The sequence below is a fragment of the Apodemus sylvaticus genome, chromosome 2 (assembly GCF_947179515.1).
Source record: "Apodemus sylvaticus chromosome 2, mApoSyl1.1, whole genome shotgun sequence".
Lineage (NCBI taxonomy): Eukaryota > Metazoa > Chordata > Mammalia > Rodentia > Muridae > Apodemus > Apodemus sylvaticus.
Window position 1 is genome coordinate 2,306,603 of NC_067473.1, and position 23,379 is coordinate 2,329,981.

Here is a 23,379-nt window from a genome sequence, read left to right on the forward strand (position 1 = left end):
CACTGTAGGCCTCATTGGGCAACAGTGGGCTTTTCCTGGCTCAACTATTTTGAGGTCACCAACTATAGCATCTGACTGGGTGGTGAGATCTATCCCATCACTGTCTTTGGGGATGGGGACTTCTGAACTGTTATCCCGGGAACTCGGCATCTACAGCACTGCCTGGCAAGCTCCCCAGAGGGTGAAGAGAGGGCTGGCACACACCGCCCCAGTCACAGCAGCACATGTGCATGGATGGTCCCAGGTGGGGGTCCCCAAGTGACTCCTTGTGTGAAATCACAGCACCCACGCCCGTGGAGGACCAAGGTGTCGGGGCGAGGGGAGCATGGGGGCTGGTGTGTGGAGTTACCTGTCTGTGGAGCCAGGCTTCGCTTTCGTCCTCATGTTTCTGAAACAGAATAGGAGTGTTAGAAAGGGCCCTTTGTTTGTACGCCCTGTACACAGAATGATTTAATTTCACCTGCGTGGCATCTGCCCTTGAACACGGTGGCCACCGGGGCTTCTCAGTGTGGCAGTAATTCCTCTTTGTGGCTCACATCCCAGCACAAGTGTCCTCAGGCAAGAAGAATGCCATTGTCCTTAACAACCAGGATAATCCACAGCAGTGAGCGGCCCGTGGGACCTAATGGTGTTTCTAACTCTTGGGTACACTGGTCAGCCTGTATGCGCTTGGTGTCACATTGGCTGGGCGTGTGTCCACTTAGCAGTCACCACTGGTGTCACACTGGCTGGGCGTGTGTCCACTTAGCAGTCACCCCTGGTGTCACACTGGCTGGGCGTGTGTCCACTTAGCAGTCACCACTGGTGTCACACTGGCTGGGCGTGTGTCCATTTAGCAGTCACCACTGGTGTCACACTGGCTGGGCGTGTGTCCTCTTAGCAGTCACCACTGGTGTCACACTGGCTGGGTGTGTGTCCACTTAGCAGTCACCACTGGTGTCACACTGTCTGGGTGTGTGTCCACTTAGCAGTCACCACTGGTGTCACACTGGCTGGGCGTGTGTCCATTTAGCAGTCACCACTGGTGTCACACTGGCTGGGCGTGTGTCCTCTTAGCAGTCACCACTGGTGTCACACTGGCTGGGTGTGTGTCCACTTAGCAGTCACCACTGGTGTCACACTGTCTGGGTGTGTGTCCACTTAGCAGTCACCCCTGGTGTCACACTGGCTGGGCGTGTGTCCTCTTAGCAGTCACCACTGGTGTCACACTGACTGGGTGTGTGTCCACTTAGCAGTCACCACTGGTGTCACACTGGCTGGGTGTGTGTCCACTTAGCAGTCACCACTGGTGTCACACTGGCTGGGTGTGTGTCCACTTAGCAGTTACCACTGGTGTCACACTGGCTGGGCGTGTGTCCACTTAGCAGTCACTACTGGTGTCACACTGGCTGGGCGTGTGTCCACTTAGCAGTCACTACTGGTGTCACACTGGCTGGGCGTGTGTCCACTTAGCAGTCACTACTGGTGTCACACTGGCTGGGCGTGTGTCCACTTAGCAGTCACCACTGGTGTCACACTGACTGGGTGTGTGTCCACTTAGCAGTCACCACTGGTGTCACACTGGCTGGGTGTGTGTCCACTTAGCAGTCACCACTGGTGTCACACTGGCTGGGTGTGTGTCCACTTAGCAGTCACCACTGGTGTCACACTGGCTGGGTGTGTGTCCACTTAGCAGTCACCACTGGTGTCACACTGGCTGGGTGTGTGTCCACTTAGCAGTCACCACTGGTGTCACACTGGCTGGGCGTGTGTCCACTTAGCAGTCACCACTGGTGTCACACTGGCTGGGCGTGTGTCCACTTAGCAGTCACCACTGGTGTCACACTGGCTGGGCGTGTGTCCACTTAGCAGTCACCACTGGTGTCACACTGGCTGGGTGTGTGTCCACTTAGCAGTCACCACTGGTGTCACACTGGCTGGGCGTGTGTCCACTTAGCAGTCACCACTGGTGTCACACTGGCTGGGCGTGTGTCCACTTAGCAGTCACCACTGGTGTCACACTGGCTGGGCGTGTGTCCACTTAGCAGTCACCACTGGTGTCACACTGGCTGGGCGTGTGTCCACTTAGCAGTCACCACTGGTGTCACACTGGCTGGGCGTGTGTCCACTTAGCAGTCACCACTGGTGTCACACTGGCTGGGCGTGTGTCCTCTTAGCAGTCACCACTGGTGTCACACTGGCTGGGCGTGTGTCCTCTTAGCAGTCACCACTGGTGTCACACTGGCTGGGCGTGTGTCCACTTAGCAGTCACCACTGGTGTCACACTGGCTGGGCGTGTGTCCACTTAGCGGTCACCACTGGTGTCACACTGGCTGGGTGTGTGTCCACTTAGCAGTCACCACTGGTGTCACACTGGCTGGGTGTGTGTCCACTTAGCAGTCACCACTGGTGTCACACTGGCTGGGCGTGTGTCCACTTAGCGGTCACCACTGGTGTCACACTGGCTGGGCGTGTGTCCACTTAGCGGTCACCACTGGTCTGTGGTCTGTGTGTCCTGTTGGACTGCTTCGGTGGCCTCAGGTGCTGCACTGTTTGGATCTCTCTCTCTCTCTCTCTCTCTCTCTCTCTCTCTCTCTCTCCCCCCCCCTCTCCTTCCCCTCTCTCTATGCATATATGTGTGTGCATATGTATGTGTGTATGTATGTGTATACAACACATGTTAGTAGTAGACATGTGGATCAAAACTCCAGTTTATAATTTCAAGAAACAATCCTGGGACACCAAGCCAGTTAAAGGGGTTAAGGCATATATGAAAATTGCTCTCCAGAGCTGTGTGTGAAAGTACACAAACAAATCATGCGCGGACACCAAATGGTTGTTCTGCTTGGTTGCTGTCACCTGAGATGCCACCAGGCAGGTGCTGCTCCTGCACTGTCTGTGGCAGCGGCGGTGGCGGTGGCTGTTCTTTAATTCATGCTGGGCATAGCAGGACAGACATAGAGAAGGTTTGGACATTCAGCAGTGATGTCCAGCACCGAGCTCTGCCTGTCGTGCCTTCCTCTCCAGCAAGCCCATCAGAAACACCCAGAATTGCTTTCAGTAATGGTAGGGAAATGGCAGCCCGAGTTGAGGTGTCAGAGGCAGGAGTGCGTCATTTCGACCTCTGAGGGAACTGTCCTTGGGCAGTGTACTGAGAGCTGTCCTGTGGGGCTCACAGCTCTCAGGAAACCTGCACAGGCAAGCCTGGTGTTTGTTGCTAGAGGAAATAGACACTTAGGGTAAAAAAGAGTTTCTAGAAGATTTGTCTAGAGTGTCGCTTGGTCTTTTAAATTCAATGCAAGGTGACTTTCTTAGGACTGTGTCTCAGCAATGTGGGGACTTGGTTTGCAGAGCAGAGGGGAGAGTCTGCTGCCCTGGCCAGGAGGGAAGGATGCCCTGGGATGCCTTCTGCTCCTAGATATAGCGCAGGTCTGCCTGGACCTGCTTTACCTGTGCTGGGGTACCTGGCTTTACAGTGTTGCAAGGGAGGAAGGTCCTGGGCCAGTCCCCCGTCTTTTGAGCAACAGAAAATGAGGAGAGCTGTATTCCCAGAAGAGCGGCCAGTGTGAAGGGAAACAGACCCTCCTTGCCCCTGAGATTAATGGCTGCACCTCTGAAGTGCCCCCCCCCATCTTGTAGCAATCAGTATCTGACTTGTCCACTAGGTGGCAGCAAACCAGAGGCTGGACATAGTGTCAATGACAGAGCTAAGTTAGGCTTCACATTTCTCCAGCAGGGTTTGGAGGACACTTTCTATTTTATGGCCATTCCTTCACCCACTTCTCTGTCCCAGTACTGTACCTTAGTGCAGACACCCGTGGTGGCGTCACAGAGGGTCAGGATAGACACATTCTGGGCCCGGTTCAGCCAGGTCACAGCCACCTTGGTGCTGGTGGCCCACTTCACCATGGTGATATAATACTCTCTGCGAACACAAACAAGAGTGTGAGCAGGGCCAACGAACAGCAGAAGATGGCTACACCCATTGTGTGTGTAGGCGTGGGGTTCTGAAATGGGCTCATTCGCATGTGGGGTCAAAGCTCCTTATGGTGGTCAGACAACCCGTAGCACCCATCCCCCACCAGCAGGGCTATAAACCCGAAGGCTGGGTCACTGGGGTTGGCCTGGCAGTCTGGAGGGGTGTCACACACTCTGGCTGGGCCTCCACTGACTTCAGTTTCACATCACAGACCTACCAAAGGCACAACTCTACTGCCGCTTACACTTGGGCTGTTTGGGTGAAGAAGGACCTGGCAGAGAGGTGGGGTGTGAGGGTAAGTGAGAGGGGGAGTCCTGAGTGAGGGGCAGTGCAGGGGATCCTCAGAGAACCGAGCTGGAGAGCCTCTAAAGCTGGGCTCACGAGGACTTGCTTCTTTTTCTTCATTCCTTAAGGAAAACATACCCAGGATTTGGGATGGTGGCTCTGTCCCCAAGCTTCATGCCGCATGCTGAATTTTACCCAAACCTGAGAACAGCACCATGCTCAGAGCGGCCTTATGTTAATATTGGGAGGGTGGAAGGGGAAGAAAGAGCAGAGAGCCAACTGGGGAGCTGTGGAATGCTGAGCTCTGGGCAGGGCGGCACCTCCCAGCAGCCATGCTAGCCTGCACAAGGCCTGCACAAGGCCTGCACAAGGCCTGCACAAGGCCAAGCCAGCCAACGTTCCAGCACGGACCAGGGAGAGGCCCCCACGGCCCCACCCTTGGCAGATATTAACAATTGAGGCTGCTGAGGGAGTTACTGTCCTCTGGGGATATAACTGTTAGTAGGTAGCTCACGCCCTGGTGCATAGCCACAAATGCTTGCGTGTCTGTACAGCACTAATCAGATTCAGGGGTTATCAGAAACACCAAGAAAGGAAGATGTGGAATTAGGGCGTGATGGGAAGTTGGAGGGAGATACTGGTGGATGGATATAACAAAATATATGGTATAAATGGGTGGAATTTTCATCAAACTATAGGTCTCTATCTCTAGTCCATCCCCTAGTCGGTGTCCTTTGAAGAGCAGATGCTTTGCTAGACTGATGCAGTGCTGCGGAATGTAGAGAAATTGGGAGGCATCAGGAAGAAGAAAAAGCAAGATGGGAAGTGTAAGCCTTCTGAGGGAGCTGGGGTGGCCCTGGCACAGGAAGGATGGAGCATCTGGCGTGCCTGCAGGACGCCGAGGCAGAGAGGCATGCGAGTGTTGTGCGTATGTGACATCGATATCACAGTCACAAAGGAACAGGAAGCTATGATTCTTGTGAACAATGCTCTTTTCAGTTTTCTGACTCTGTTTGACTCGCAGCAGTCCCATCCATACTGACTGTTTGTTTGGATGTAGTAACAGGTGCATACGTTTCCGAAGTAACTTGTTTGGTGAATCCTTATCTCATTAAATATTCTGGACAAACTGGATACAGTGTGGAATGTTTCTTATTCTTTTGACAAAAACAGCTTTGTTGAATTTGTTATCAACATTATTTGAAGTTTCCTCTCCTTCAGGTAAATTTCCAAATTCCTTGAGAGCACACTTTTATTTTATTTTATTTTATGTGTTTTGCCTGGTGCCCGCAGAGGCTAGAAGAAGGTGTTAGTCCCCTGGAACTAGAGTTACAAATGATTGTGAGCTGCCATGTGGGTCTGGGGTTGGAACTTGGGTCCTCAGGAAGGGCACCAAGTGCTGTTCCCTGCAGAGCCATCCCACCAGCCCTGAGTGCTCCTCGAAGCCCGCTTCACAGATGCACTGTGAATGTTGAGAGAGGGTTTTCATGTCACTGCCTCATCAATGGCAGAGCAGTTCCTGCCTCATCTCCTCCCCTTGCAGGAATCGTCCCACTGGGCCGAGTGGAAAGGTTTCTGATGGTCTTTCTATCCTAAAGGATGATGTCCACTCGAGTCGTTAACACAGTACTCAGGGCAGTTTCTGTGGAAAGCAGGGTCCTGCTTTAATAATTCACGCACTCAGGGGCAGGAGGTGGACGGAAGCTGGATGAGCAGGCCTTTAACTCCAGCTCCAGACAGGAGCAGGCTCTGTCTGAGGGCGTGTGGGAGGGGCACTTACACTTTGGCTAAGGAGATGCCTTCAGATCAGAGCAAGGGGACATTTGCTGGTGAGCAGTGGACGGATTTTTGATTAGCCCACTTGTTTGCCATAAAATATGAATGGGCATGGCCTCTCTCATAGTGATTAATGTGCCATGTCATGTTTTGGTGTTTCTGGTTCTGGCACAGGCTCTGACAGCCCATGGTAATAAAGGGGAAAGGGGACATATGGATCTATGACACAAGGAGCTGACATTTAACTCCAGCATCTTAAAGCAATGATGATGTTCCATGCCTCAAGCTGGGACAGAACATGCTGTGAGGGGATTTATTTTTTGAGACAGAATTCCTCTGTATAGCCCTGGCTGTCCTGGAACTTCTTTTGTTCCACGCTGCCTGAACTCATAGACATCCACTTGCCTCTGCCTCCCAAGTGCTGGGGTTAAAGGTGCGCACCACCACCACTTGGCAAGGGATTTGTTTTTAAGAGGATGTGCTTTAGTAGAGGGCAGCTTTGAGCACAATGCTACCTGCAGAAAGGTTCACAGGCTTGTGTGGGTCTTCCTAGAGTCCACGTAACTATCTGTGCAGGCTGAGTGCACTGCAGAAAACAGAGACATGGTGCATTCAGACAGATGGCTATTCAATGCCTCACCATACTTTCTCTATCACTGAGGACCAAGAATGAAACACTTTTATTTTTCTATCAGAAGGACTAGATATACTGTAGGGCTAGCTGTCAGGGTGTGTGATGAGCTGATGTCACAGAGAGTACACTTTGCAGTTGTGGGCTCTGTATTCAACAGTTAACGATACAGCAGTGAAAGCATCCATTGAGGAGGAGTGGCAGAGTCATTTTTATGGAAGCCCTCTGTGTATGCTAGTTTAGTGTAGTCAAAGCCTATGTGTTTATCACAATGTCTCTCTGTCCAGTCACCCACCCATCCATCCATCCTTCCATCCATCCATCCATCCATCCATCCATCCATCCATCCATCCATCCATCTATCCATCCATTCATCCATCTATACATCCATCCATCCATCCATCCACCCATCCATCCATCCATCCACCCATCCATCCATCCATCCATCCATCTACCCACCAATCCATCCAACCATCCATCCATCCATCCATTCATCAATCCATCCATCCATCCACCCATCCATCCATCCATCCATCTACCCACCAATCCATCCATCCATCCACCCACCCACCCACCTAACCACCCTCCCTACCCTACTCCACCCATCCTACCACATTCTACCCATCCATCCATCCATCCATCCATCCATCCACCTAACCACTCTGTCTACCCTACTCTACCCATCCTACCACACTCTACCCACCCATCTATCCATCCATCCACCCACCCATGCATCCATGCATGTATCCATCCACCCATCCCACCCCACTCTACCCATCCATCCACCCCCGCACTCACCTATTCTAATTCCTACAACTCTATCTATCTATCTATCTATCTATCTATCTATCTATCTATCTATCTATCTGTCTACCTATCACACATCTATGCACACAGGCTTCATATTAATCCACTGCCCATCAATATGTATTAGGCATTTCCTAGGCAAATTACTGGTGTCATATGAGGGCATGCTGGGTGTTTCCTATGTCTCCCTGCAGGTGCCCTTTGCCTCCTTCATTCTGCTCTGTGTTGGGGTGGGGAGCTCACCTGTATGGATGGTGTGGTTCTTTGAATGAGCCCCCCCCATGCTTATATATTTGAGTGTTTGGTTCTAGTAGGTAGAGTATTTAGAGAGTAATAGGAGGTGTGGCCTTGTTGGAGGAGGTGTGTCACAGAGGGTGGGCTTTGAGATTTTAAAAGCTCATGCCAAGAGATACTTTCTTTCTCTGCTTGCAGCTTTTGCATCAGATGTGGGCTCTCAGCTGCTGCTCCAGAGCCATGCCTGCTTGCCTGCTGCCACATATCCCACCATGATCTTCACAGACTAGCTCTCTGAAACTGCAAGCAAGCCTCCAATTAAATGCTAATGTAACTAAGACAGATGGCATGGGGAAGTTCTGGTTGCCCTATAGGGGCACTGTCAAGAGGCTAAAGGGAAGGGAGAAAGAGGTGATATTTATTTCTGTGACTCTCTTTCTGTGACAGTCCTCTATCAAACTAAGGTCCCAAGTTGGTGGCTTGTTCTATCTGTCTCTCTTTGCCCTTGTGATCCAGTTAGAACACATCCCACCTGTATTTTAAGTACTAGGATAACAGAGCACTCAAATGTTCTAGGTCACAGTCATCATAGCTTCCTAGGGTGTACTGATCCAGATCACTTATTCGTAAACTTTGTAATAATGGGGAATTAAGTTCATTTGAGGGTTGTCTTTTCTCTTCTGGAGCACAGGCATGGATAGATAGAGGGACAAAGAAATGCATGTTCACAGCTGTGCCTTTCAACACAATGCCTCAACACAGAAACTGTTAGCCCTTGAGGGTAGAGTCTTTAACATATCAGGAGAATTTCTGAACCCTGTGGACTCAGAGTCTCAAGGACTCAGGTCCTTCTGTCACAGATGAGGAACACAGAGAGTGACTTCTGAGGTACAGGTGGAAGAAGGAAGAAGTGATCACTGAGCCTCCCAGAGAGGACATCGCTCATGCTTAGCCTGGCACCAGCTTCACGACACCATCTTGTTGCCAAGGAAACATCTAGACTATCTTGGTCATGCTGGGCTGTGTGACTAGCCTATAGACACGTGCTCTCATGTGCCTTTCACATCTTCCCTCTATGAGGATGGTAGGGGAAAGCCTGGTGTTTGGATTTTCTCTCTTTCTGTTTCCTCCATTCTGGCCATGACCCCAGATCTTCTGTTCAGCTCCATCTTGATACCACCCTGTCTATTTCTATTCTGGCCACTGGGAAGTCGCTAACTCTGACCTCCTGGGATCCTTCCACTAAATGTATACCTTCCAAGCCTGATCTTAGGTTAGTGTTCCCCTGTGGCTGACTCAGTGTTCACAGTGCCTGCTCACTACCTCTGTGTTAGACTTTATCAAGACCCTCTGTATAAGAGCCTCTTATCATAACCCAAGCATGCATGGAAAAGCAGGACCTGCCTACTTTAGTGACTGAGCACTTGCAGACCTTCTCAGAGCCTATAATCTGTTTCCCTAGCTCACGCAACATGTTTATGATGCTGTGACCTCTGTAGGCCCTTGTCTCACAGAGGAAACCTTTCTTGTTTCTGATGTCATTTGCTCACTGACTCCCAAGACTGCAGCATTCTTTCTATATGAGAGTATTTCCTTCACTTAAAATTCTTTATTTTATATGTATGGGTGTTTTGCCTGCATGCATGTCTATGCACCATGCATGCAATGCCCATGAAGGCCAGAAGAGAGCACCAGATCCTCTGGGATTGGAATTAAAGATGACTGTGAGTTGTCATGTGGATGCTGGGAATTGAACTTGGGTCCTCTGGAAGAGAAGCAAGTTTTCTTAACCACAGAGTCAACTCTGGCTCCCTGAGTCGCTTTTGTAGAAGATAGTCATCTACTGTTGGTTCTCCTTTGACTGAAGACTCCAGTGTGACTTTGTACTGAGACAGCAGATCTCTCAGCTTATGGGGACATTACCCCTGAGATGACAACCTTCTTCTGAAGCTGTGGATTCCTAGGATTCCTCTTCTCCAGGCATAGGGGCTCTAGGAGGACATTGACATGTTGGGTTGTTCTTTATCAGGACTCATATAGCCAGAATGGAGAGTTCATGGGAATGGAAGAGCCAGTGGCACCCTTGGTCCTCAGCTCAGAAGGCAAAGCTCCAGGACCACTTTCCTGGAGACACAGGAAGAGACTGCAAGCCCATGAACAAACCTGCTGTCATCACCAAGCAGTATCAGGCTGACAGCAAGCCCTCTGAATAGATCTCCTGACTGTGAGAATCTGAGCAGGATGGGGAGGAGGGAACTTCTGCTTCCAAAGGAAGCTGAGGGCCAGAAAGGAGCTCAGGGGGCGATGGACTCTGGTTTTAGAGACCCAGGCCTGGCCCTGTAAAGGACCAGGGGTCCCATTAGTGGTCACCCACTTTCTTGTTTTTGGTGTCTGAGTCATGGGAGGAGGTGTGAGAGATGTGAGGAATTTTTAGAAGCCCTAGAAACATCAGGACCCTTGAGATGGGAAGATGGTAGGGAGACCAAAACAAATACTGACCTTTTGGCAGTCAGCAGGTGTACACCCACTCCCCCACACCTCCATGCATGCAAGCACTTGAAAACACACTACAGGCCAGAGTCTGTCAAGTCCTGCCTCCTTACGGATGTACTCCAACCAGAGTCCTGGTTTGCTAGCTGTGGCTCGGGGGAGAAGCTAGCTGTCACTTAAGCCCTTTCCATTTACCATCAATAGACTCACCAGCCTTGTGACATGGTCTGGAGAAACTTGTTCAGAATGCTGCTGACATTCCCAGATGTCAACGCTGCTTTGGTTACTCTATTTTCAGACTTACCAAGAGCCCATCACTCACTACTGTCTCCTGACAACATCCTCAGGGTGCTCCAGGTGCCCTGACACCTGAGTTACAGCACTGAGCATTAGATGTTCCCCATTTTTCCCCGGAAATGCATCTAACCACACTTCTGAGACTCCAGTTTCCAACTCTGATGAGCTAGGCATTTTAACTACTGAAGGAGCCTAACCCAGTCATTGGTAGTGACTCTGTAACGTCCTTTGCAGTGAATCTATGGGGCAAAGGTTTCTCACTCCTCAGCCTGGAATGACTGTCACTCCCATCATCCAGGAGAGCTTCCTGGGTAGCCAGGACCCACTGTGTGGCACTGTGGCTGAGTTTCACACATGTGTTGGCATAGGCTGTGCCATGGGTGCTACATGCAGACGAGGAGCTGGTGGGAGCGAAGACTTGACAGTCTCAGCAGCCAGGAAACAGTTGCTCAGCACTCCCTCTGTACACACACACACACACACACACACACACACACACACACACACACACATTCACACTCTCTACATGGCTCTAGGGGAAATGGAGAGAACAGGCATCTATATCTACACTTGTAACTACAATACAGCCATGTCTCTATGTGTCGCCTTATTTCTATCTACATCCAGATCCAAATGTATAACCATGTTTAAAAAATTATAAGTTAAAAGATTTATTTGCCAGGCGGTGGTGGCGCACGCCTTTAATCCCAGCACTTGGGAGGCAGAGGCAGGCGGATTTCTGAGTTCGAGGCCAGCCTGGTCTACAGAGTGAGTTCTAGGACAGCCAGGGCTACACAGAGAAACCCTGTCTTGAAACCACCCAAAAAGATTTATCTATCTATCTATCTATCTATCTATCTATCTATCTATCTATTCATTTATCTATTTTTGTGTGTATGGAGTGCTTGAATGAATTATGTACACCATAGGGCTGTTCTCGGTTCTCCTTTACACATTTCCCAAGATGCCTCTGATGCTGGCAGGCTCCTGATGTGTTTATGAGGTGCTCCCAACACTTCCACTGCATCCTCTCACTCTGCACTTGGCTCCTGCCCCACCTCTTCACAGCCCACAGGAGGAGGCTGTCACAGCTTTGGGGACTGTGTACTCTCACGGAGGATCTTCATTAGCCTAAAGCCTAACACAGTTCATGGCATATAGAAAAACTGAGGGCCTGGGAGCCACATGGAAGGGTTGGCAGTGTCATATAGTAACAAGGAAGTCGGGCTGGGGGGAGGCAAAGAACAGATATGTGTCAGGGAAACTGACAGTGTCTGCTGTCTTTCTTTGTCCTATGCCTGCCTACTGACTACAGTAGGCAGTAGTTCCTCCTGCTAACTGTAGGTCCTCCTGCTGACTGTAGGCCTTCCTGCTGACTGTAGGCCTGCCTGCTGACTGTAGGTCTTCCTGCTGACTGTAGGCCTGCCTGCTGACTGTAGGCCTACCTGCTGACTGTAGGTCTGCCTGCTGACTGTAGGCCTACCTGCTGACTGTAGGTCTTCCTGCTGACTGTAGGCCTGCCTGCTTACTGTAAGTCCTCCTGCTGGCTGTAGGTCCTCTTGCTGACTGTAAGCCTGCCTGCTGACTGTAGGTCCTCTTGCTGACTGTAGGCCTGCCTGCTGATTGTAGGCCTGCCTGCTGACTGTAGGTCCTCCTGCTGACTGTAGGTCTTCCTGCTGACTGTAGGCCCTCCTGCTGACTGTAGGCCCTCCTGCTTGAATGTAGTGCCTGCTGACATAGGCCTGCACTTCCAAGATTCTTGGCTATTTCTTCCTACATTTTCAAGGGCATTAAAATTTCTTAAAATTGTCTGTGTGCATGTGTGGAGGTCAGAAGACAATGCTGGTGAGTTGTTTCTGGATCAAACTTCGGTCAAGTTCGCAGCCGAGCCTTGGCTGCAAGTGTCTTTATCCACAGGCCCAGCTCACTGTTCCTTGAGGCACTTGAAAAAGTTCCCTTTACACTCTACATGAGGCAGGTCTCATTTCACCTTCTAAAGTTCAAGTATTACTTTTTAACTTGTTATTTTGTGTTTCTGTGTATGTATGCCACATGTGTAGAGCTGCCTATGGAGACCAGAAGAAGGTGACAGAATCCCCTGGGACTGGAGTCACAGGCCATTGTGAGCTGCCCAATGGACATGCTTGGAACCAAATTCCTTGTCCTCTGTGAGAACAGCAAGCACCCCTAACCACTGGACCCCCTTTCCAGCCCCCTTATTTCACTTTCCTTAATGGAGGGGTTGCTGCCAATGTCTAATGCTTAAATGTTAGTCTCCATGCTCAGGACAAATGAAGAAGTCTATCCTCAAATTTCTATAGAAACAGTTACTTTGGTTCTAATATTAAATTAACTTACTTATTAGTCAAATGTATCCTGAACTAACATACCATTTCCTACTACAGAATGGTAGTACAGACTTACAAATGGTGTGTGTGTGTGTGTGTGTGTGTACATCCCAGTCTTACCCCCTCCACATTGCAGGTGTGTCAGAAACTGTGACAAATCAATAAAGCAAAGCCAGTGTCCCTCCTGGTTCTAAAGAGGAGAGCAAGTAACCCCGAGCTCTCAGAAAGGGCTTTCTGGAGATGGGGGGGGGGGGGTAGTGAGGGATGTTGGGGCATGCTGGAATGATCGGTCAAGTAGAAGGTTTGAGTGATGATCTGTTATAGACGCTGTCCTTCCCCTGTGAGGAGGGACCCACAGAGGCTCTAAGCAGGGGCCTCATGACACCTGTGGTTTAAATGTCACTGTAGCTACTGTTTGGAGACTCAGCGGATAGGCTATGGGGCATGCTGGTGGGCAAGGGGAAGGGTGAGTAGGGAGGAACACATGCTTGCTGCAGTCAAGGACGTGACCCAGCTGTTCAAGGTGAAGGCACAGCAGCCTAGGCTGGCATGGGGAAGCTTCGAGACCTGAGTGCAGGAAGGGATCAGACTTTCCAGCTTGCTAAAGACCGCTCAGTTTCTGAGGCCAATTGGAAATGGTAGGCGACTTCATCCAGCCCTCCTGTAGAGGCGAATGAGTCCTTGCAAAATTATAATGAGTGTCCCTTCGTGTGTTGACTGCTTTTGACCCTGCTACTGCAGAGGACTCTTGTGGACTCTGCCTGCTGAAGCAGCGGGAGCAGCAAGTTCAGTGCCACATGTCTGCCAACCTATCTCTAGATAGAAGCTCCTTGAATGGCATCTGGTCCCGTCTGGATACATTCTTGCATCCTTTGTTAACTCTAGAGTTAAATCTGCAACTCAAGTCCTTGTCTCGCCTGAGACTCACAGTTTGATTGCTTAATTGACAACACCCAGTGGTGATGTTAAGCAGCCAGTCAGAATATAAACATGAACTTCGTTTGCAAGTAGGGGACTCTTGAGGGGAGAGCTGTGGCTTGCAGAGAATACTCCCAGTCAGGAGACTGAGGGCTCTGTGGGCCAGGCCTGCGTTCCCTGCTCCACCTCCTAGAGTTTGACAAAAACTCAGAAGACTACTAGTTTCTTTGGAAAGTCAATTATGTCAAATGATGTTTTTTCTCTGGGGCACACAGGATGTCTTGCTAAAGCAGACACAGAAAAGACTGTTTTCCTGAAGCAGACACAAGTGAAAGGATATTTTGATATATCAGACATGTGAGAGGATGTGTGATGAAGGAATGTAAACATGACCTCACAGACAGTAGGAGCAAGAGCGATGATGATTGGTTTGGTTTGCTCTGCCTCACTCTAACAAAACATATGTATTGGTGCTTAATAACATGTATGCATTGGTTCACCTTACATAGCATTGCTGAACTCAACTTGTGGCAATGCTGTCATTGAGAGAAACTTGCTCAAGAACTGCTCATGAGGTTCCTGTGGCAGCTTACCTCTTCTACAACCTTGCCTAGGCTGGCTGGTGAGCTTTCCAGTCTCCTTAAGATTAAACTATACCTGTTGGCTCGTGCATGGTATCTGTCTGCTGAGAGGACTGGGCTGAAGTTGCTGGCTTGTATGTGATGTCTTCCTGCCTAAAGGCCTGGTCTGCAGCTGCTAAGTTGTATTTGGTGTTTGCTACAGGACTGAACTGCTGAGAAAGAAGATTGAGCTCGCTTCCAAAGAACTATTGCTAACAGGTCCCCTTCCCCCATATCCCAATAACTTTTCTCTTCTGCTATCTCTGCTGGGTGGTGGGCTAGAGCAGAGGTTGAACCCTTATTAAAAGTAGGCTGCAAGAAATTTATGCCTACACTACACACTTCTGCAATGGGAAATTTCCTCCCTTTTACAGAGGAGAGAATCATCAAGGGAGGCTGGCAATGTCTGAGACCACAGAACTGAGTCTAGTCTGTTGTCAGGGAACCTCATTTCATGTAAGGGCTTATCTGTAAGGAGCTTGGTTGAAGTCGGAAGCCTCTTCCAGCCATTGGTAAGGGTGGGTGGAGAGGGACCAGGGCAGAGCCAGGACTCTGTGATGCACAGGGGAGCCCTACAAGACTCAAAAGGTCAAGATTTCACATGTGCCCAGGCTGAGAAATTCTGGTCTAGCCTACGACCTGGGCAAATGGCATCTTTTTTCTCACATTTTCATGATTCATCCCAGGCCCACAGTTATTGACATGGCTGTGACCCTGATCTCTGTCTCACTCTCTACACTGTAGACTTCATGCTCACTCATTACTAAATTCTTACAGTCAGGTTGAATGACTGGCAAATACCAGCTGTGCTCACACCGAGACTGCACTCTAATATCAGTATGTGCATCTTTTATTTTGTTTGCTTGTTTTGGTTTTAGTAGAGCTTAAAATCTTGGCTCTTACTGTGGTACAAACCCAAAATAACAATTTTTAGACATTGGAGTTCATTGTAATAAGACTGAACTTCAATGTCCCTCACATCACCAAAGGATTTTACCTTCATAGTACCTAAGCTAAGAGCTGACAGTTCTGCTGCACTAAGGAATGAATTGTAGACACAATTATTTGGATACAGATTTCCTGCTATGGTCAAAGCTATTTGACTTGAGTGATTGTCATTCTCAGCCCACAGGGAACAGGTTACATTCATTTAAGAAATGGTGTGTGTATTAAGATGGACTATCCATGAAGTCATTCATCAACTGTTTCAAGGGTTCTGCTTGGAGGGTGGCATAGACATTAGGTGAGGGTAATTGGCTGTGGTTTATTGGCTGTGATGATTTTGAAAAGCATTCATCTCAGAAAGAGTAACTTATAAGGTCCTCTTCTTCAAAATTGATATAATAAATATAAATATCAAGGCAAACATTCACTCTCACTCTTTGTTGTTCTCTTACAAGGCACTTCCCAAATTAATTGTCTACATTTCTTTTGGCTGTATAAATAATTTTGAAATACGTAAGCTGTTCTGAAAACCATAGCATAGTGTAAAAAAATCAAATAAACAATCCTACTAATAAAGAGGCTGAGATAGGAGAAGCATGATTTCAAGACCATTATGTGGTATACAGCAAGACACTGTCCTGTACAAACAAGCAGAAAGTATATATGGATTGTACAATATTTGACATAGTTCTCCAGTTACCCAATTAGAGAGACCACGTGGTGACAGCCAACAAATTTCTAATTCCTCATATTTTTGAATTTCAATCAATTGGCATATGTTGGTAATATTAATTTTCATATTAAGAGATATTAAGGAAAAGTGATTGTTCCTATTATTTTTATTGTTAGAGGTGGAATTATGTTTGTGTGGCTATTTTCTTTTGGGTTTGTTGAAAGATGCCTTCTTGCTTTTCCTAGGGTGTAGTTTCCCTCCTTGTGTTGGTGTTTTCCATCTGTTATCCTTTGTAGGGCTGGATTTGTGGAAAGATATTGTGTAAATTTGGTTTTGTCATTAAATATTTTGTTTTCTCTGTCTATGTTAATTGAGAGTTTTCCTGGGTATAGTAGCCTGGGCTGGCATTCTCTTAGAGTATGTATGAGATCTGCCCAGGATCTTTTAGCTTTCATAGTCTCTGGTCAGAAGTCTTGTGTAATTTTGATAGGCCTGCCTTTTTTCCCTTACTGCTTTTAATATTCTTTCTTTCTTTAGTGAATTTGGTGTTTTGATTATTATGTGACAGGAGGAATTTCTTTTCCTCCAAATAGGTCCTGTTGTCTATTCGGAGTTCTGTAGGCTTCTTGTATCTTTATGGGCATCTCTTTCTTTAGGTTAGGGAAGTTTTCTTCTATAATTTTGCTGAAGCTATTTACTGGCCCTTTAAGTTGGGAATCTTCACTCTCTTATATACCTATTATCCTTAGGTTTGGTCTTCTCATTGTGTCTTGGATTTCCTGTATGTTTTGGGTTAGGAGCTTTTTGCTTTTTGTGTTTTCTTTGGCTGTGGTGTCAATGTTTTCTATGGTATTTTCTGCACCTGAGACTCTCTTCTATCTCTTGTATTCTGTTGGTGATGCTTGCATCTATGATTCCTGATCTCTTTCCTAGGTTTTCTAGTTCCAGGGTTGCCTCACTTTATTGTTTCTAGTTCCATTTTTAGATCCTGGATGGCTTTGTTCATTTCTTTTGCCTGTTTGATTGTGTTTTCCTTGTAATTCTTTAAGGGATTTTTGTGTTTCCTCTTTAAGGGCTTCTAGCTGTTTAACCGTGTTCTTCTGTATTTCTTTAAGGAAGTTATTTATGTCCTTCTTAACGTCCTGTATCATCATCATGAGAAGTGATTTTAGTTGTGAATCTTGCTTTTTTTTTTTCCAGTGTGATGGTGCATCCAGGACTTGCTATGGTGGGAGAATTGGGTTCTGATGATGCCAAGTAACCTTGGTTTTTGTTGCTTATGTTCTTATGCTTGCCTCCTCTAGTGCTACTTTCCCTTGCTGTCTGACTGGAGCCTGTCCTTCCTGTGATCCTGCTTGTGTCAGAACTCCTCAGAGTCAAGCTGTCTTCGTGATACTATGATTCTGTGATTCTGTGATCCTGAGATCCTGAGTGTGTCTGAGTCTCTTGGAGTCAAGCTGCCTCTGGGACCCTGAGATCCTGGTGTGACTAAACTCCTGGGATCCTGGGTATGTAAAAGCACCTGGGAGTGGTGCTTCCTCTGGGTGTTGTGGGACTGGCTGCAGAGTTTTTGCCCAAGGTGTGCTCAGGGCACTGTCCTAGACTGACTGGGAGGAATCCGTGCCACTGGTCTGGCAGAGTTCCTGCATGCCTGGGTACTGCTGGTCCCAGTAATTCCTGGTGTTAGGACAGATGTTGTGTCCTCCTCACCTCTGATACTGTGATCTGGGGAGTGTTAGAGCACCTGGGGTGGAGCTTCCTCTGGGTGTTGTGGGACTGGCTCCCCTATGTGCATCTTAGAGAAATGTCTACTGGGACCATAGGGAGGGCTCAGAGGCTAAGAGTGTTTGCTGATCTTCAGGAGCCCCTCAGTTTGGTTCCCAGCAGCCACATGGTGACTCACAACCATCTGCAACTCCAGTTCCAGGGGATCTGAATCCCTCTTCTGGCTCCTGCAGGCATTGAGTGCATGTGTGCACACATGTCTAAATGCAGGCAAAATACTTGTAGACACAAAATAAAGATAAATAAGCCTTAAAAACAAATATACTCTAGGCAGTGTGACAGAGAGTCAGTAGGTGTAGTGAGTGGCATCTGTGTGTCACAGATTTATGCTGTTCTTGAAGCACATTACTACATTTAAGACATTTGAGCAAGCAGAAGACCTGAAAGCCTGAATTCAAACTTCACATTCTTACTGCAGCTAATTTTTCATTGTCCTTGAAGTTAATCAAGCCTGTGGAAACAGCGTCACCAAATTGACTAAACGAGACTCCCAATTAACTCAAACAGATGGCTGGAATTTTCCAGGTGACTTTCCATATTAATTCAGCACGTTAGCTGGACCAGGCCCCAGGAGGCTTGGCAAGGTTGGCTGAGAAGGGAATGACGGAATAGAGGGATCTTCAGGAGCGATAACCTGAACTGTTTCATTTTAGCTAAGAATATCAGGAAACTGCCTGGCCTTCCTCAGCCAGTGCACACGGAGGGGTCTGTCTGCTGATGAGTCACAGGAATCCTGCCCTAGGAAACTGCCTGGTTCAGCTTTATGAGATCCAGCTTGGGGTACCTACCCTGTCTGGCAGAGGGTAAAGCAGTCCAGGGCAGGAAGAGAAAGGAAGAAGCTGTCCTTTTACAGAGCACAGGTTCCAAGCCCAGCTTGCCTCCATTTTCTTCCATGGGCACCATGGCATCAAGTTCCACTGAAGGGTTAAAAGTCCCCCAGGGGGGATTCTGCAGGGGAGGGGTGCTATGGACCTCTCCGAATATCGATCTTTTCCTCCCCTACCCCAAAGCACCCAAGGTCTCTGCACAATTCTACTGGGTTCCACCGTGTTGCTCAGTCTACTAATGTCAAAGAAACACTGCTGTCTTAGAGATCCACTGCAGGAAAAGAGAACTAACTACACATCAGGGGACAGAGGGGACAGTGTCAGGAAGAGCAGAGCAGAGCATGGGCATGTGGTGGGGAACCCTCCCCAGGAGGAGCTGGAGCAGCTGGGTCAAGCACTTGTTCTTCCAGGAGCTGCCAGAAACTTCTAATAATGTGGAGATCTGTAAGTAACTGAAACATGAAGTCCCAGGCTAACTAGATGACGAAGTGTGGCCTGGACCCCTCCTGGGTCTCCACCCCGGTGCTCGTGGCTCACACAGGTCCATTTACAGACGGGCAGGGCCTTAGCTGTGTGCGCCCTGGGGTACTGCACTCCTCTCCCTCACAGTTCGCACCAGAGAGGTACAGTGGCCAAGGACCTAGACCCCAGATGCTATCAGTCCCCACATAGCTCGACTGTAAGGGCCAAGCTCATATTCAGATCATGTCACGTAGCTGGGATCTCACTTGGCTGCCCTGATTTAACCGGAAAGTCTACACGAAGTTGATATTGCTAGCGATTGACCAGCATGATTTTCCACGTGTCCTCTGAAGCACATGCCTGCCACCCACCGGGAGGCCTGGCCTTCTTAGAGCAGGACCCATCCATGTGTTATAGGAGCTGGTCAGCCAGAGGTCCTCTTAAATCCTGAAAGTGGGATGCCGCTTACTGCAATTTGGTTCCAGGCTTTTCATGTACCAGGCCATTCCTGGGTATCATCTGTCTGCTGTGTGAATGTCCCAGCGGAGACAGGGGCTGACCAGACATGCTTTTCCAGAGGACCTTTCCTTTCACAGAACAGGTTCTCCACCCTAATGTATGGTAAAGATGAAAGTATATGCTACCTAGTGTTTCCCCTTTATTTTTCCCAGATAAATAAACCACATATTGGTAAGGAAGGCTGGAAGAACAAAGTGCTCGGGGTCTAGCCAATGCTACAAGAGCGCCCATTGTGGAGATGCTGCAGTAATGGCTTCCTTCTGAATTTGTTCCTAATGCAATGGTACGCGACACCAACCTCATGCGAGGGTCATCAGGTGGCATCATCTCCAGGTCGTGGGTGGGTCCATTCAGGCCGATGACATGGAGGGAGATGCTGGGGTTTTCACTGCCAGCCTGCAAAGCGAGGGGACAGAGTTGTGAGGGAGCAGCCTGGGAGAAATGGCCTGGAGTCCACCATGGATTTGCCACACCCTTCTGGAAGACTCTGTGGAGATTGATACTGTAGACTATAACTTACGTTGAGGACAGATCAGTTGTGTTTCTGTGTGTGACTGTATGTATGTGTGTGCACACCATGTGCACATGTGACATTATGTGTGAGTTTGCATGCATCTGGAGGCTGGGGGACAGCACCGGGTGTCGTGCGTCTTTAGGTCCCATCCACTTTTTTTGACAGCATCTTTCACTGGTCAGCTGGCTTATCAGTCAGCCTCAGAGATTTTGTCTTAGCCTCCCAGGACGAGGATTACAGCTCTGTCCTACCTCACCCAGATTTTTTTTTTTATGGGGCTCAAACTTTAGGCCTCATGCTCCAGCCTAAACCATGGAATTTTTAAAAAGCAAAGAAATCTTTGGGCCAGCTCTCCCTTCCCAGGAGTCTTGGCATCTTCCCATTCCATTCAGTTCACTGAGTCTGCCAATGTCAGTGGACACTTAGTCAGCCACATGAAAGGGAAGGAAACTGTGGGGGAGGGCAGGAGAGGCACAGCGTCACGAAGTGTGGAGCATGCACAGGAGCTACGGAACACTGGTCTGCAAGGTCACAGCTCACAGATGGGTCTTCATCAATCAGGGGCCACAGACCTGCCTGACCAATTCAGGCATCCTTTTGATCTGGAGAACAAATTCTAGACTGAAAGAGGCTGGGAGAAATGTGGCCTCATTGGATCTGGTCTAGCCTGATGTCCTCACTCCCTCTGTACAATTATGTTAGAGGGAATCTGTCTCACAGTAAGGAACAGCCTGCTATCTGTATGTCTCCAACTGTGAGTGGGAGAGAAGAGGGAAATAGCCGGAACCGTCAGTCAGAGTTGGTGGAATTTTTATTAAAACATGGAAGCCCAAGAGTTGAGTAAGATGGCACGTTCCAATTCCTCACATGTTCCAGAGCATACTGCCAAATAAAGGAGTCTAGTATAGAGGCTGGGTTGTCGATTACATTTGTTTAGGATATATGTTTATGTGTGCACATGTGTGTATAATTGGTGTTTATATGTATGGCTGGTGTGTGTGTGTGTGTGTTGTGTATATTCGGGGATAAGGAGGGGCTAGGCAGATGTGGACTTAGTCTCATGCACTGCAATCAACTGAGTCCAACTAGCAGACTTCATATTACAGTGGAGACTGGTAGGGAAACAGACACCCAGTCAATGGCAAATCCATACAAGACTGTCCCAGGAGAGGAACGGAGACAAGACTGTGGCCTCAGGGTCTCATGCTTCTCCAGCCTGGGAGCCTGGTGGGCACTGGCCACACTCCCCAAAGGCTACTCCCCAAATCCCTGTGCTGGAGCTCTTGCCTTCTCTGGGTAGCCTCTGGGAATGTGCTCTTAGGTGGTGATTATAGTTAGATGAGGTCATATGGGTGGGGCTTAATGATGGCCTTACTGTCATTATAAAGAGAGGATGTCATTATAAAGAGCTCTCATTATCTGCCTTGTGAAGAAGTAATGGCTACAAAATGTGGGGCCATGGCTCCATTGGTATCGTGCTTGCCTAGCACACACACAGAGACCAGTGCTAAATCTTCAGCACTGTATAAACTAGGTATGGTGATGTCCGCCTGTAATCCCAGCATTTGGGAGGTAGAGGGTCAAAAGTTCAAGGTCATCCTCAGCTAACATTGGAGCTCTACATTGGAGAGTTCCAATCCAGCATGGGACATTTGAGACCCTGTTTTAAAAATGGGACTCCTGAGAATACTTTAGTTTTGCCTCATCAGGACCTGGATCACCAACATCCCAGTTCCAGCCAGCAAGCCTCCTTGAGGATGCACTGTGGTGGCAAGGACACAGAGCTGGGAGGAAACTACCATGGTCAAAGTTTCCCATGTCTGCAATATTCTGTTTGGCAGCTGGAACAGCCAAACTCACTGCTTTCTCTGGTCCATGGCGTTGGGAACCATGTAGAGCCTGCCTGTGTCCTTTGTTGTCATTATGGGCCCTCCACGGGTCGGTCTGTCTTCTTACAGCACAGAGGCATGCAGTGCTGGCTTTTAGACAAGGCAGGAGACCTCAGCTCAAATGTTCTCTGGCAGAAGCAAGATGGTACTGCCAGGGGCCCAGCAGTAAGGGAGTCATGCCTGCTTGACCACTGGCCTTAAAGCAGTCTGGTGATGCCATCGGGAAGCAGGTTATCCAGCTGCATGCACCTTGGGAGCGGCATCCAAGTTCCTAGATGCCGGCCTCCTTCCAGGTGAGGGGGTCATGGAAATCTCTGCATCAGGACCTGCCTTGTGCTTGGATGCTGAGATGTGGTGCAGACATGAGGTCTGTAGGCCCCTCCCACTCCACTGCACCCTTCCTTGCTGTCCCACTGGCTCAGGCCTGCCTCTGTATTCTATGGTCACATACCAAAATGTCAATGACCAGCTGTCTTATAAACAACAGAGGTGGAAACCTCACAGCTTTGGAGTGGGAGTCCAAGACCAGGGTTCCTGACGATTCTGTCTGGTGAGGGCCTGGGTCTCATACATGGAGCCTTTTCACTGCCTCCTCATGTGGCTAGACTGGAAGGGAGAGTCCTCTGGGGGGGGGATCCCCTTCATATAACACTAACCTCAATCTTTAAGGATCCTCACTCATGGCCTGATCACCTCTCAAGGGCCCCACCGTTTTGTGGTCTCAACATATGGATATTAGGGGACACAAGCTCCCATACCCAGCAGTGACTATGGACAGCATAGCCTCGCCAATGCTCAGGGACAGGGGACAGAGGGAGGTCCTTCCAACCTTCTGAAGCTACATGCTTTAAGGAGCCAGCAGCACTGGATTTTTGTCACATCAACAAAGACAGGACTTTAGTGTGACATAATAAGCGTTTATAGTGCTTCTGGCAAAGGAATCTGCCAATATTGGAACCAGGAGCTCGGGAGTGCCTGGGGTTTGCCCGAGCTTGCCCTTTGCTTACCTTCGGATAGTGGTAGGGCTTCACAGTGGGGTAGACAGAGCCTGTGTAGGTTGGCAGCTCCATCAGTGGAACCCGGGAGTCGTTGATGGTGGCATAGGCCAGCCTGGTGCCATCTGGTGACCACCAATGTGCGATGTGGCTCTTCAGAATCTCCTCTGTGGGAAAACAGAGCAGAGAATGAGCAGAAGCTGATGCCGGGGAGATGCAGGGGCCGCGGGGACAGTGCAGAGACCTTGTGCCTGTGTGTCTGTTGTTACCTAGGCTCAGTTCAGCTCAGTCCTGCCATGGGGCTCAGAAGTGTGACTTCCACATGAACCCCGACACAGAAAACCGAAGCTCAGTCAAACACATGCCGATTGTGTGAATTGACTTTTGTACAAATTTGATCCCTGGA

The 23,379-nt window shown here is 48.9% G+C and overlaps 1 protein-coding gene across 2 annotated transcripts in view; it reads right to left on the reverse strand.

Moving 5' to 3' along the window:
• Dpp6 (dipeptidyl peptidase like 6) overlaps positions 1-23,379 on the reverse strand; it is a 659,720-nt gene that overhangs the window by 72,796 nt on the left and 563,545 nt on the right. For both annotated transcript variants that reach the window (XM_052172969.1, XM_052172970.1), the window contains exons 9-12: positions 22,986-23,140; positions 19,874-19,971; positions 3,781-3,904; positions 350-388 (exon numbers count right to left, since the gene is read on the reverse strand). In XM_052172969.1, coding sequence (XP_052028929.1) covers positions 350-388; positions 3,781-3,904; positions 19,874-19,971; positions 22,986-23,140 — 416 coding nt within the window. The remainder of the gene's footprint in view (positions 1-349; positions 389-3,780; positions 3,905-19,873; positions 19,972-22,985; positions 23,141-23,379) is intronic.